Source organism: Pipistrellus hanaki (assembly GCF_964339955.1).
Source record: "Pipistrellus hanaki genome assembly, chromosome: 8".
Taxonomy (NCBI): domain Eukaryota; kingdom Metazoa; phylum Chordata; class Mammalia; order Chiroptera; family Vespertilionidae; genus Pipistrellus; species Pipistrellus hanaki.
The window spans coordinates 35,775,001-35,791,448 of NC_140510.1; the positions used below are offsets into that span (position 1 = coordinate 35,775,001).

Consider the following 16,448-nt stretch of genomic DNA (forward strand, 5'->3'; position numbering starts at 1 on the left):
TAAAATATGCCAAAAAAATTCCTCCTGATAAATGTAGGAAGAGAAGTAAACTTTGAAGAAGGAAAAAAATCACCAATTTGCATCCCTTAATGAAATAATTGCTTCAAGCAAGATTGTCAATACATGCAAAAACATCTATATTCTCACGCCTAGCTGCACATTATAGTCATCTTAGGAGCTTTTTAAATTTCTAATATTCAGACTACAACTCTGGTTGATGGAATTGGGCTATCTGGGCATGGGACTCAGTCAGCGGTGGTTTCTAAGCCCTGACCCAAGATGATTGCAGTGTGCAGCAGGCCTGGGAGCCATTGTTCCTGGAGAAAGGTGGAGGCTAAACTTAAAAATAGAAGGGTCAGGCTGCCATCACTTGAATTGGCTGTTTAATCTTAGCAACCGTAAAAGTGGTGATATGACATGATGTGAAATACCAACATCGCCCATAAACTACAAAAGTTTGACCTGAGAGCTCTAACTTTCTACTTACAGAACGTATTAAAGTTAGAGGATGTGTAAATGCCACCCTGAGAAACCCATGGCACAAATTCTGAATGTGGAGCAGCCTGTGTGAGTCCACTATGGTCCCTTCAGTGAGCCAAGCAAATGAAAAGGGGAGAATCTTTTTAGATTTAAGGGACTTAAGTAGCAGTCACATTCAGTACAATCATTGAACCTCATTTTAGGCTGACCTAGTATAAGTGAACTGAAGAAAGATGTTTCTGAAACATCAGGAAAATTTGGTCTGAACTAATAATGTAGCATTATGGAATAATTATGGTTTTGAAAAGTCCTTGTTTTACAAAGTTACATATAGAAATATTTAGAGTTTAAATGACCTGATGTGAGGGACCTTTTTTTAAAATTCTATAACGGGAAAAGACAAATGAAACAAAAATATGCCATTAATATTATAATCATTAAATCTGGGAAGAGGGTTAATTTTACCTTTCTACTTTTATATGTCTGAATACTTTAAATACAAATATTTTTAACAAAGGGTTCAAAAATTGGATGGCTTGTTAAAGCCAGCAAACCGTACTCTGATGTTTAGCCCTAACATCGAATGAGGCCTGCTATGAAATATGACATGAGTTTCTCAGCTAATGGATGCTATTTAATTTGTGTTTCTGCATAGTTGGGATTTTGTTAAATGTATCCTTATAGAGCAAAATTCCCTGCTGTGTGCTGGCCTCAGCCTTTCTGATAGACTAGGACACTGTATTTATCACTGTGCCTGTGAATAGGTGGCAGCCCTGAGATAGGAATACTAGCATTTTGCTTTCACCAACAACTATGTGAATGTTTCTAAGCCATCTATAATAATAAAAGCATAATATGCTAGAAGCCCGGGTCCTGGGTACCAGAGGGAAACCAGTGCCTGCAGCCAGGGGAAGGAAGGCCTACTCTTGCACAAATTTCGTGCATCTGGCCTCTAGTTTATATATGATACACCAACACATTCCCAAAATGCTTGCTGTAAGTGAATTAGTGCTTTGTAAAAATCAAATATCCAGTTATAGCTTTTAACATTTTATGTTTAATACAAACATATCAAATATTTAAAATGTCTCATGTTTTAGTGATATATGAAGAAATATTCTGCTAACTATCCAAAATAAAATGGAAATTATCAAGTCAGAAAGCTCTCCTTTTCCATTTCCACCTTCTCAACACAGAGAGCCATGCTCCTCAGTTTAAAATTATTGCTTTGGGGAGTATCAGAAAGGCTACCGTCTATTATTCCACATTTTATTCTTATGCTAGAGTTAGTTTGCATTTAGCTTGATCTTAGTAATCTTTATTAAAAAAGATAATTCAGTAGAAAAGTATACAGAAACCAGTTGCAGACAACCATTCATTTATTTTGATGGTAAATATATATGCAGTTTTTAAAAAGTTTTTATTTAACAGAAGAAATCTGTCTTGTATTTCTCACTATCAAATATTCCCATTTCTATATTTATTAACATATTTTTTTCTAAAAGGAATGGAATGTGTCTTTGGAAAAATATTTTTGTGTGACTTTTCAGCACTTACTTTCCATAGATCACCAACTTTTACATCATAGCGAATCCCTTATTCTTTTTCCAGCTGTCTCTTTAGGCATCCAGAGCCCCATGGCCTTTCATGAACCACTTCTTGTACTCAGTGTTGGACACTTTACATTTGTGATGCATTTTTTTCATCTTTATATTTTTAAATTCCCTGTTTTTAAGTTTTCCTCTTACAGATATGGAATATAAAATGTTTATGATTGTATGGTACCTATTTTAATTAGTACTCAGATAAACATACTTAATATGACTATTTATGGGAATTATTTTTTTTTTCCTAAAAATTATTTTTAATCGTTTTGTATCTCTGAATATTTGTGACCAGGAGATCTTCATGGTAAGATATAAAACTAAAATACTGCTCAGATTTGTCACCGTTAGAAATCAAATCAAACACTTTATACCAGTTTTACATATACAAAGTTTGCTCAGTATGTGAAATTGAATCCAAATAGTTGAGCTTTTTCAGTGGCAGACTAATTGATGTTTAAGGCAAGATTTAAAGTGAACTTCAGTATCGGTTTCTATTTTTGTAGGTTTTTCACACAACATTTTCTCCTTGAGTAAAATATTTAGAGCCATGATTTCATATTTAAATCATGATGTAGACTGGTATACACACAAGAACCTAGATATACTCAAGAGAACCAGATTAGGAATGGTTTCAGGAAACATGATCTTCTGCCTGTTATTGTACATCTTCACTTCCATTAAAACCCAACTTTTCAGGGATATTAGGTGTTTATAATAGTTTATGTTTGAGCCAACAAATTCCAGGTATCTGTAATTTTCTTTTTTAAAAATGTTTTAATTAATTTTTAGAGAGAGAGGAAAGAAGAGAGAGAGAGAGAGAGAGAGAGAGAGAGAGAGAGAGAGACATCAATCGGCTGCCTCCTGCTGGGGATCAAGCCTGCAACCTGGGCATATGCCCTGACCGGGAATTGAACCAGCAACCTCTTGGTGCATGGGTCACTGAACACACTGGCCAGGCATATCTGTAATACTCCTAAAGCATCAGTGCATGTCCATCTATATCTTATATAGATCAAAGAATGTTATGTTTTTATGTTTCCATCAGTTTATTTACATTTTTACTCTGAAACAGTATTTTCCAATGATCTCATTTCCTCCAATGATAAGGTTACCTACTGTAGGTTACCTGAGTCTTATACATCAGAGAAATTACAGAAGAGGAGTTTTTTTCAGGGCCACTTTCTACATCCCCTTTCATAAATTGGCAGCGAATTTTATACTTCTTAGCCATAGAATGCATGGGGATATTTCTGCAGCTCTGTGGAAAGTAGACTCCTTCCTGGACCTATTGTCCTATAGGAAGCAAGAGTTCCATAGCTATACAGGAAGTTCCCCATACCATAAAATGTTTTGCTTGTATCTTTTACGAAGTGTTTTCCCTCTGAGTATGATAGCTAAACTCAATTTAGGCCAGAATTCAAGAAGAGTATCATTTGCCTTAATATTGCATACTATTACTATCCCAAGAGTCCTGCCATAACTCAACCACACTGTCTTTTATGTAAGGGCACATTTATAAACACCAAGCAACTCGGGGAACGTACAAACAATGAGAATCTCAAATAAGGTCACAGTATCTGGACTGTGAAAGACTAGTTACAGGTTTGTATTTACTACAAATCTCCTTACTGATCTCTCTGTTCCTGTTGCCATGAGGATTTTACACACAGTCCAGACCGCCATCATTTTATGGAGCATGAAAACTAAGATATAGATTAACAAAAAAAAAAGACATTTTAATAATTTCAATTTCTTCAGAGAGACCTTGGGCTTTTTATTGAGCGTATTTTTATTCAATTTTGGTATATATTTGGGAGGTACATCACAGAAAAGATAAAATAATTTGCTTTGTGTTTCAGCTCTTACTATGAACTTAATGGTGTAGATAATATACCAAATTTTCATATGCCTACAGCATTATTGTTCCTTATCCAATAATATATTTTTAGCTGCAACCTTCTACTTTTTTTCTTTTTTGCATAAAATTGGGGCACTCATATGAAATGTAACAGGCAAGAAGGAACGTGCTTCCAATAATCTTCCAGTCTTAAACAGATGGAGATTATTTCATTCTACCTTGAAACTTGTTCAAGTTCTGTATTTTTAGATATGCATTTTCTTGGAAGATGCTAATTTGATGTTTGAAAATGCCCCATAGTATATTTCTGGTGTCCCAGAAAACATGTTTGTGATTTTCTTAAAAAGGGAACACATGTTCTTTAGTACACAGATTAAAGAAGTAGCATTCATAGTCTGTTTGTCATTTTTACTCATAAAAATATATCTTGATTTTATGTTCTGATTGTGCTGTATCACAACATGCCAAAAATTTAATTATAGTTTACAGCACCAATCTTAAAGTGATTAACCCCATCATATCTGCAGTCTCTTGGGTAAATTTGACTAGTGTCTCCTTCCATTCCATTAAACAGATGCTGTTAAAAGACATTCCTTTTAAAGTAAGATTGCATAAATAATGGATCATTAATAATTGTGAACGTTACCATACTACAAAGAGTACTTTATTCATTAATTAGAAAATGGGTCTTCTGTTTATCTGATTGAGGCTGACTGTGTACATACATTTAGATTGTGTGTAAAATTTGTGAATTACAAGTTTTTAAAGAAGCAGTAAATAATAGTAAAACTATTTTGAAAACAGTTTAACTTAGTTTTAATGATGGAGAAGATTCGTCAGTATCTTTTTGTCTTTGCGGATACACATTATCATTGGGCTGGCTCCATTATAAAAGTAGAAAAATGACCAAAGACCATTCATGTATAGAATTTGATGGTTTTATAGTTCATATTGAGTAAATCTCTTAAATCAATTTTTTAAAACTTTAACTTTTTCATTTACTCATAGATAAAGGGGGGGGGGGGGGGGACAAAAACGTATGGCCTGTTCTGTCAGCCCAGCTATTTAAATCTTCCAGTGGGATTTAGGGGACATGGGAATCTATTAGTTTAGTGTCCCTGTTAGCTACCCATGTTCTTTTCTATATTTATTACTGTAGAATCATGAATGTCACAATTTGTGCTTACTTTATGATTATTTTAAGTGGCTTCTCGTAATGAGCACAATTGTTTGTCATGTGGTTTTTGAGGAAATTTCCCATTGTATGAAGAAACAAATTTTTAGGGTACCTCTTTCTGTATTTAAATAATAGCTTCCAATAGTTTAAAAATAAAAGGTGGAGGCATACACAAACTAATGATTTCTGGTTTCCATGGTGATAATTTTTAGATGCTGGCACGATGCCTCCTAGTGTTCCCAAGCCAAAAGCTTTGATGTATTGGTTTCCCAGGTTTTATCTTTTACTAAAGATGAAGATCAGACCAACTAAACATTGCTTTAAAAAAAAAAAAATACAGTATATTTTACTCATGTATGAGAAGTCTTAGAGCCACCACATTGGTACTTCCCTATCCATACTTTGTTGCTGTTTCTTTTTTTTCTTTTTCTTTTTTTTTTCCAGTGTCACATTCCTGGAAGAAACAAAGGTGAACTGCTCATAGCTCTGATTTTAGGCTATCTCTTCTGTAGCTCTCTTCCCAGGCACTCCAAGTCCCTGCGAAAGTTTTCTAGCCTAACAGACTGTGTATTTTACATAATCCTGTATAATAAAACCCTGATATGCAAATCAACTGTACAGCGACATGACTGGTCACTATGACATGCACTACCAGGGGCCAGATGCTCAATGCAGGAGCTGTCCCTAACCTTGGGCAGCTCCTGCGTTGAGTGTCTGTTCCCCAAGAGAGAGGCAACTGGTGGTGGTGGCAATCAGGGGCCAGGGCCGGCCGGCAAGCACCCCACCGGTCACCTACAGTAGAAGGATGCTACTAGCAGTGGTGTTGTGATGGGGTAGGGCCAGCCAGCAGGCAGTACTAGGCTGCCAACCAAAGTGGGTACCAGCGGGGGCGTACCACTTTGTCATGTGGTTTTTGAGGAAATTTCCCATTGTATGAAGAAACAAATTTTTAGGGTACCTCTTTCTGTATTTAAATAATAGCTTCCAATAGTTCCAAAGTGGGTACCAGCGGGGGGCTGCCAGTCAAAGTGGGTACCAGATTCTAGTCCTTAATAAAACTTCAAAAGTTGCTGAGTAAAAATGTTTAGAACTCCAGAATTTCACACAGAAGACTTACAAATAAAGCAGTAACTCTTATCAGCCTGATAGGTACTTACATCATGTCTCAACACGTACCAGGGAAACCATATACACTCTGTAATTTTTATTGAAATACCATACTTCAGAACTGACACAATTCAGAACTAACACAATTCTACCACCTAAAAGTATACTGTCAAATAATAAATGGAGAGGTAGGTAGTTAAAAACCTATATTAAGGACATCAGCAAATCTTTCCAGAGGCTAGGAAACGAAGCCTTGGGTTGAATTTGACATCAAGTTGAGGGGTTAGAATATGATGGGATTTCACAGTTTCCCCATAAACCTTGTACCTTCAAAACTAGCCTAATCAGCACTGCCTAAAAGTTTTACTTCCCTTCACATAGACAAACTTTATTGAGGACAGTAAAATAAAGCCATAGCATGATGTCAGGTGTGAATCAGCACTCAGAACTGCTATTCTTGTTAGGGGTTTGTTCAATAAATATCACTGGCACTACCGAGTGTTATGCACCTATTCTAGGCACCGAGAAAACAATTAGGAAACAGTATACAAACCAAAGTTCCTGCCCACAGTGAGTTTATATTCTAGTGGAGAGGCGTAGAATGGACCAACTGACCTCTTGTGATAAGTAGATACTGCTTAGATCTTACTTCCTTCAGGAATTTTTTCCTAAGCACCTTTCCCCCAGATATTGGCTTTCATTCATTCATTCCCTCTCCCTATTTCTTTCCCTCTTCCTCACACATACATGTGCCTTGTCTTCCCTCATAACTACATTCCTAGGGCCTGGCATATGACAGCTTCTTACTAAGTAAAGGAAGAAAGTCAGAAAGGAAAGAGACATGAAGGCTTTGAAATCATTATGATTGTGTGTGGAGCTCAGTATGTGATACAAGATTTAATTTAAATCTTTGAAGTAAGAGTGAAGCAGTATTTCTTAAAGAATGTTAGCAACATGAGGATGAAATTTGGGAAAGAAACACTTATGAGATAATCACAACATGGGCAAGTGTATTTTGAAGGTACTGGGGAAAGGCATTATAATCTACACATAAATTTATAGAATGAAATAACACAAATTGGAATAGGGGAAAGGAGGTAAATTGTTCTGTTTTTAAGTTCAAAATGGAAGAGTGGTACAGTTGACAATAAAACAAGATAATGGGAGGACTAGATTTGCCTAGAGGAGACAATATCAGGTTAGATTTGTCTATATTCATTTGGAAAAAGACTAAAAGAATAAAAAATAAATGGATAAGAAATTAAAGTTTTCTTTGCAATTGTAAAATAAGATACTAAAGTTTCTATTATTTTGCAACTGAAAACTGTACAGCTTTCCATTGATTTTAGATGATATGAAATATGATATGAAAAGCTAGCCTTTTCTCCAGAGGTTTTAGTACCAAACAATAATATGAATACCATGTGAGTTTAAGTTCAGAAGTTTCCGTTATGGAAGGTCTTTTCAAGTTCTTAGCCATCATTATCACGCAGAGTCTGTGCATCCTCTTGGAGGAAGTCACTGGAGAGGTGAATTTCCCAAGGGAGAACATTTATCTAATATAGTGTATAAATTAATTTGAGGCTGGTAATCAAAATGAACATGACATTTAGCAAAATATATTATTAAAGTGAGTATATGAACTCTTATAAAAAGAGGCAAATGATTGCACAGCTTAAGGTAGAAATAGTCTTGTATTAGTGTAAAGGTTATAATACATTACTAATAAATAACTGAACCTTTGTAGCAAGTTTTTATGTAAGATTGTCCTTAGATTTAGCTAATTAAACTTGTCTTCTTACAGATGTGCCAAATCCTGGTGTAAACAAGCCTAGAGCTTCTGACACTGTCCATCCCAACAACTATCTCATCAGGACAGACCCAGAGCCAGGCGCCCTCTATTCACCAGAACAAACATCTCTCCATGAAAGTGAGGGTCTGTTGTGTTACCTTTTCACTATTAGATTTTCTTTTAATATCTTATTTCTGAACCTGAACCTCAGAAGTGTAAAATAAAGGTATTTCCTGCTGGTTTCATTCCTACAGGATCATTGGGTAACTCAAGAAGTTCAACGCAGATGAATTCTTATTCTGACAGTGGATACCAGGAAACAGGAAGTTTCCACAACAGCCAGAACTTGAGTAAGGCAGACAATAGACCATCGCACTCATTTATAGCATCCACTAATAACCATTTGGTGAGGCATTCAAGAGCTGAAGGACAAACTCTGGTTCAGGTAAACCAAACACATCAAGATCCTTGTAAAGAAATACCCTCCTAATTGGAATATCTGTTATGAGTATTTTTAAAAAGTAAAACCAATATGTTCAATTTTGAATTTATAGAAGGATAAAATAGTGAATATATTTTACATTTTGCAAGTCTATGGTGTTAAGGAATTTTTAGGCATGAAAACTAAAAATATATTGTTTAAATGAGCTCCTGTTAATGAATTCTGATAAATTCCAGACACAGAAGAGTAATTAGTTTAAAAGAAGCAAATTTTGCATGAGGCGACTGAGAGAGAACTGTGTGGAAAAGACTAGAGCTAAAGTATGTTCCAGAGTCCTAGAGGGCTGAGCAGTAGTTCCACACCTGCATGAAATGGGAGTGACCCATTCCAACCAAAGGTTATTGACTTCGTCATTGGAATTACTCCCTGAGAACACATTTTTTTTTTTTCTTTGCTAGCATATAAATATTTCTGCCTACAGAAGCATAACCATTCTGTTAAGTGAGGGTTTTCTAACTTGATAATAAGAAAAAAATAATAATATTGTTTATCTATACTAATAAAGGGGTAATATGCTAATTAGACTGGACATCTTCTGGACAAAGCCCTGCTGGCAGGGGCTAAGGCAGAGGCAGTTATGGGTCGATCAGGCTGGCAGGCTGAGGTGGTTAGGGATAATCAGGCAGGCAGGCAGATGAATGGTTAGGAGCCAGCCATCCCAGATTGCAAGAGGGATGTCCCCAAGGGGTCCTGAATTGGAGAGGGTGCAGGCCAAGATGAGGGGACCCCCCCCCCCCGCCTCCCATGCACGAATTTTGTGCACTGGGCCTCTAGTCTATATATATAAAAGCCTAAGTGACTGTTATAACTGGTCAACCAAACCACCGGTCACTGTGATGTGCAATGACCACCGGGGGCAGATGCTCAGTGCAGAAGCTGCCCCCTGGTGGTCAGTGTGTTTCCACAATCAACCTCCTGTGGCTGGCCAACCTCCCGAAGTCATTTCCCTGCACTGGGCAAGATGGCCCTGATCGGCCCTGATTGCTGGCCAGCCCAAGGGACCCCCCACCTGTGTACAAATTTGGGCACAGGGCCTCTAGTGTGTTTATAGAACTTCTGAGGTCCTGACCTGTTGCCACTTTATTCACTTCAGTCCACCAGCATATTCCAGAATTAAAAGAAATGGTAGGAGGAGTTCCCCCCACCTGTGTACAAATTTGGGCACAGGGCCTCTAGTGTGTTTATAGAACTTCTGAGGTCCTGACCTGTTGCCACTTTATTCACTTCAGTCCACCAGCATATTCCAGAATTAATAGAAATGGTAGGAGGAGTTCTGAATGTCAGTAATTAGTGAGGATAACTATCTGTCCAAGTACCTTAGTAATTTCTCTGAACCTGAAACATGGTAAGATGATCAAACAAGTTAGGCAAACACTAATCTTTCCCTAATGCAGTACAGGAAGCCCTGAAAGTACCACAGAAACCAGCCAGCGTTCCTAGTGCCAGAAGAGAATCAATAGGACTTGGGCTCAATAATTTAGGGGAAATTTTTAAGAAATGAGAAACATTTCTATATTAAAACAAATACAAATATAGTGCCTCATATTTTAAGCTAAAACAAAAAATCTTGTATTGCCTGTAGCAATCTACTTCAAGCTACACCCCCATCCTCAGATTATACATTTACTCCTTTGCTGTTAGGAATGCTTTGATGGAAAAGTTTGATAAACTTTGGACTAAATGCTCCCAGGCATTCATGTCGGAGGTGAATTTCTGTCAGCAGGTCTGAAGTCACACTTTTTAATAATCTTAACTGCAGAAATTATCGATTTGTTCCCCTCTAAAGGTGATCATGTTACTTCTTTTATTTTAATAAAGTTTATTTTGTCTCTAGAGCTGAAGAATTAAGTTACAAGGTGGGTGAGAGGTGTCACTATAACTTAATTTACATATAGTCTGGACAATACATTTTTTAGCTATTTGGGCCAAGTATCATCCCATTTTGGTAGTAAAAGTTCATTTGTGGGATTTGCTTATTTTCAGCACTGTTAAACCAAAGCACAGATTTTAATGTTCCAACTGTCTACTAATTTTTAACCCCCTCTTTCTTGCCTGTTGCTTATTAACAATTCTCTTCCCTCCTCAGATCCTCTACTCCCCATGGCTATTGCCTTTCCTGAATTGAGCTTGAGCATGATGTCTCAGAGCAGGTGTTTCCGTCAGCCCAGTAGCTGTGACACCTGGAGACTTAGCATGCTTTCCTTTAGGACATCAAAGAGTGTTCAAAGTCCTTGTCTTATCCCTGCCGTTATTGCCCAACTAAAAGTGACGGGGTAATGGCAATCACTGAGGAGATACAGAGCAAGTGCCAGGTCCTGGGCTTGTAACCAGTGTCCTAGTGTCTGTTTCCCCTGCCTGTTCCCCTTTGGCCCATTCTCCCGTCCAGCCCACATTCATTGTTGTACCGCTTTGAGAAAGGGATCTGAGACTCAGTGTTTGCGGGAGTTTACGGATCCACAGAAAGACCAGCCTTGGCAGAAATGTTTTTCATTTCTCTTTCTGGTCTTTTCCAGCTGGCTAGACCAGGAACTCAGCAGAGACTTTGGCATTCCTCCTGTGGGAACAGATTTTTGGGAGGGTACTTTTGTGTGTATCTCTTTAAAGCCACCCCTAAAGATAAGAGCTAATAGATTAAAGGAGGTAAAGGAACTGGCTGAAGTTGCTCTAGGCCACACTAGAGCTAAAAGAAGAGACAAATTTGGCTGCAGCACCTGTGCAAACAGGCTGTCCCTGGAGAGTTAATTCACAGGAGAGGGTGGACCCCAGGCGCTGTCCAAACATTCATTTATTCTGCATTGAGAGAGCACATTCCTTGTTAATGGGGCCAATCCATAAAGGCTAAACATTCCTCTAGCTACATTACATGAATTAATTCAAATTTTTTGTTGTACAGAAATACATTATATTGGCCAAAATTTGACTCCTGTGGAACAAAATAAGTACATTGCTCCAGTGACACATACTTGCAACACAGTGTGTTATGTGTTGTGAAAATGCATAGGCAAGAGGCAAAAATGTAAAGACGGCAGAAAGGGGGGTAGTAAATGTCTTTAGGTCTCTCTTTACTGGTTGAATTTAGTATTCTGCAGGGGAAAGTATAGATTATGCCACTAAAAAAAGGGAAAGAAAAACACAATAAGGAAATATTAAGATCCAGCTTAAAAGCATAAAAAGGAAAAGCAACTTAGATGCCTAAAATAATCATGTTATAGTGAGCTATATGCATTTGTTTCTGTGATGACAATGGACACAAAACCCATTCTCTTTTTTCCCTTTTTATCAGCCATCAGTAGCCAATCGGGCCATGAGAAGAGTTAGTTCAGTTCCATCTAGAGCACAGTCTCCTTCTTATGTTATCAGCACAGGCGTGTCTCCTTCAAGGGGGTCACTGAGAACTTCTCTGGGTAGTGGATTTGGCTCTCCATCAGTGACCGACTCCCGACCACTGAACCCCAGTGCATATTCCTCCACCACATTACCTGCTCAGCGGGCAGCATCTCCGTACTCTGCGCAGAGATCCGCCTCCCCAGCAGCTGTGCGGAGGATTGGGTCAGTCACCTCCCGGCAGACTTCCAATCCCAACGGACCAATCCCTCAGTACCAAACCACCGTCAGAGTCGGGTCCCCACTGACCCTGGCGGATGCACAGACTCGAGTAGCTTCCCCATCCCAAGGCCAGGTGGGGTCGTCATCCCCCAAACGCTCAGGGATGACCGCCGTACCACAGCATCTGGGATCTTCACTGCAGAGGACGGTTCATGACATGGAGCAGTTTGGACAGCAGTATGACATTTACGAGAGGATGGTTCCACCCCGGCCAGACAGCCTGACAGGTGAGTACAGGTGACAGCACTCCATAAAGTCCCGTGAGAACATATGTGCAACTTCCACTAAAATAGAACGTGATAACATGAGACGTTTGTGTGCTCTTTTCAAAATGTATACTTCGGGCTTCAGGTTGGCCGATCTTTCCGCCTCTGTAGTTCACATCTCTTGACCTCTTCTGAAATGAATAAACTTTTTTCTTTCACAGTATTAGGACATAAAAGTAATTTTGCATTTTAGAAGAATGGTTGGAATTCTCTATTTGTTAGTTTATTTGTTTAATGAAAGGTGTTTTTATCACCTAGGCCTACCCACATCCAAACCCAAGTTACATTTACATATTAATATTTTGAAAAAAAAGTGCTTTCATAGTATAGGCTAGAATATGGATTTTCTCACCAACTGCTTTGATTTTTAGCATCCCAATGGGAAAAACACAAAGTTATTATGAATTGGCTTCAAATGTCACTCAGGTTAAATCAGAAAGACAGCAGCCAGCTTCCTGATGTTACAGCCATTTTTTCAGGCTGTCTTCATGGAGGGTTTCACACACAATGTGTCGGCATGGCTCTTTGTAAAATGAAATTTATCTTCAGCTAGTATTTTAAATTACATTTTTTAAATAACATATACACAATGGTAAAAAAATATATATATATATTGAAACTACAAAAAAAATATTAAGTGAGAAGGGAAAGTCCCAAGCTGCTCTTTGTCCCTATGCAGGCCCACTCACCACTTTATGTACCTTCCAGAATGTTTGCTTGTATACATAAGTATATACATTACATACAAATGTGCATATATTGTGTTTTTATACTGATGGGATTCTATAATATGTATCTTCTTTTTAAAATATATTTTTATTGATTTCAGAGAGGGAGAGAGAGAGAGAGACAAACATCAATGATGAGAATCATTGATTGGCTGCCTCCTGCACGCCTTCTGCAATCGAGCCCGAAACCTGGGCATGTGCCCTTGATTGGAATCAAACCCAGGATCCTTCAGTCCACAGGCCAGCACTCTGTCCACTGAGCCTAACAGACTAGGGCTCTTCTTTTTTTTAAACATGTCTGAGAGCTTACTTCATTCTCTTAGTGTATACCTAGGACCTCATTTTTATAGATGCATTATAATTTATTTAATCACTTTTGTATTAATAGACATTTAGGTTTTTTATTTAGGGCTATTAGAGACAACAATGCTCAGTATGCGTATTGTTCTTCCTGCATATTTACACATAGATACTAAGATAGCTGTGGCATCCACTTCATGGCACAGAATTGCTGGATCAACTACATATTTGTTCTTACTGATATATTGTCAGGTTACCCTCTAGGAAGGGGGCACAGATTTAAATGTCCACCACTAGTCTGAGTGTGCCCGTTTCCACTCTACCTTTGCTAGCATGGAATGTTTCATTTTTGCCAATGTAGTAGGCAAAACTGTACTTTATTGTTGTAAATGGCCTTACTGAGTTATGCTGAAGGAGGAAGATTTCATGTTTATCAGCCATCTTATTTCTTTTTTGTAAACCGTAAGTTCAGGTCTTTTGCCTATTTTTATAAGTAGTAAAGCTTTTTATACTTGAAATAAATTAGTCCCTTATTCATTCTTCTTAATTGTTTCCCTATTTTCTAATCCGTCTTTTGACTTGTTTTTAGTACTTTTTATTTTCAGACGTTTCTTTTTAATCCTTACCCAAGGATGTGTTTCTATTAACTTTAGAGAGAGAGGGAATGGGAGAGAGAGAAAAACATTGATGTAAGAGAGAAACATTGATAAGTTGCCTCCTGTATACACCCCAACCTGGAATCGAACTCACAATCTCCTGTGCGGGGCTTGCCTCTTCCCAAGTGTGAGTGAGTTGAGTGTGACTCTACTGAGCAACCTGTCCAGGACTTTATAGAATTTTTTAAATATTTTTGTATAGCAAAATTAGTATGTTTTCCTTATGGCCTCTAGGAAAAGTAAATCCTTTTTGAGATTTTTCCATTTGAATAATTTTTCATGAAGAATTAATATTGAATTTGATTTTGAGCTCGAATAAATTCCTAGTGGAAAAACCACCTCTCTTCCCTCAGCCATCAGAGAGGTATACCTGGCTTAGATATTTCCTGGCATGCCTCTGAAAAGTGTACAGCAACGTGATGTAGGAATCATTTATGAAATCCTATCTCCCAAGGTAACCTTAAAAGATACATAGTTCTGAAGATTTCTGTCTTCCTCCTTGTGTACCTGTAGAATGGCTGTGCAGTAATCTGTTTGTGAAGAGCAAAGTGGAAACCCAGAAAAGAAGCGAGCACATAAACACTGTCACCTGTTAACCCTGTGGTTTACAGATGAAATTAGACTTTATGTTTCAGTCGGGGGAAATTATACGTAGCCTAGCACAGAGGTTTTCCTAGAATGCTACCATCTTCAGAAGAAGCAAAAGGTTTCTTTGAAATTTTTTCTCATCATCTATCTGCCCACTTAATCTGTGGATTCTATTTTGTGAATTCCCTTTTTTATTCTTACTTCAGAGAATGATGCCATTATATTTGCTATGGCTCTTGATTTCAAAGAAGTAATGATTTGCTAACTAATAAGCCTGAAGCAGTATTTTATCATTGACTCCGACACTTGGATATTTGCTGATCATAACTTAAATGATGATGTAATGTGTGTATAAGTTAATTCCTACAACAGAAAAATATGTCTGTCCTGAAATATTCATGTCAGTGTAATCATCGCACGCTAAGAAAAGTTGAAAGAATAATACAAAGAATCTATATTTGGGAGATAAATATGTGTTTATTTCCAATGTCTTAAATATATGAATTTTAAATCACAGGTAATAGATCATTGTAACAGGTAAAGTAATATGTATTTTTGGAATTGCAAATAGAAACTATTGAAAAGTATTGTTGTGGAAGATCAAGTACACACAAGTGTTGTGTTTTCTGTTACGTGAATGGGGAGATAAAAATTACTCTGTGGAAATACTTCTGGAAAAATTATTTCTAATAACAATTATATAACATAATTAGTTATCTTTCATTTTAAAAAGTAGTGAATTATAGTGGGTTCCTAAACATTGTTATTTAACTTAATCTGTAGAGGCCATGTATTTTTTAAATGTTAATCTATAGGACCCTGTGTTTTACTTTTTCTCATGAATGATCAGATAAACAAAATAGTAACAATTACTGTTATGTTACTCACGAAGATTTATAATATCAAGAAAGTACTACTACTCACTATAAATCTATCTTTTATTTCACATTATAGTTTGTCACATGGTAGTTTCATCTCACTAGTAGTCCTGTAAGTGAATTTACTGGATACTTTTGTTCTATATCTGCTCATTTTGTTACTTCCCATGAAATTGTAGTAAATATTTGCAGTATTTTCATGTTTTATGGATTCCAGCAGAGCATGTAGCCAGATCCTCCCACCATCTATAATAATCTATAATAATAAAAGCATAATATGCTATTAAGACCAGACATCCTTCCTACTGGACAAATGAGTGGGGCTGCAGCAGAAGTGGCAGTCTCCAGGCCATGGGGCTAGGCCCTTGCACGAATTGCGTGCTTCGGGCTTCTAGTGAGAATACAATGTTCTAATACTGGCATAGAATGCTTTGTTCTGATCTCAAAGTACCATGGATGGTGGGGCCACCACCGCACCAGGCTTGCCTCTACCCAAGTGTGAGTGATGTTCTGAGTCTCAGTGAATCAAGAGTGTTTGTAGCTCTCCTGAGTGTTAACATTGCACCTCGTATTGATAAGATTACCAAGCTCTAGCTATCAATATATTGACCTGCCTGCTTTATGTCACCATTAACAAAATCAGAGCCTGCCCTTTTGTTCAAAACACTCATGAGCTCCATAAAGAAATGGAGCTTGTACTCTGCTGAAAGAATGAGCAATCTGCCAGTAATAAAAGGCTGAGATCCTCAAGTGAGAACTTTCAAGTAACAATCCTAATGTCATCTCTAGAATTACACCGGCTTCTGTGGAGCCCTGGAGGGCTAACCTTGCTCTCTTGCTCTTGCTCTTTCATTTTATGTTTGCAGAGGGCTCTGTGGAGTTCAGGGTTTCTCACACCACTTC

At 37.6% G+C, this 16,448-nt stretch overlaps 1 protein-coding gene across 8 annotated transcripts in view; it reads left to right on the top strand.

Moving 5' to 3' along the window:
* The window catches only part of PKP4 (plakophilin 4), a 222,868-nt gene that overhangs the window by 153,792 nt on the left and 52,628 nt on the right, over window positions 1-16,448 (top strand). For 6 of the 8 annotated variants that reach the window (XM_084891453.1, XM_084891452.1, XM_084891451.1 and 3 more), the window contains 3 exons: window positions 8,034-8,165; window positions 8,276-8,466; window positions 11,807-12,356. In XM_084891453.1, the coding sequence (XP_084747579.1) occupies window positions 8,034-8,165; window positions 8,276-8,466; window positions 11,807-12,356 (873 nt within the window). The remainder of the gene's footprint in view (window positions 1-8,033; window positions 8,166-8,275; window positions 8,467-11,806; window positions 12,357-16,448) is intronic. The other 2 variants (XM_084891454.1, XM_084891456.1) reach the window with 1 other exon arrangement.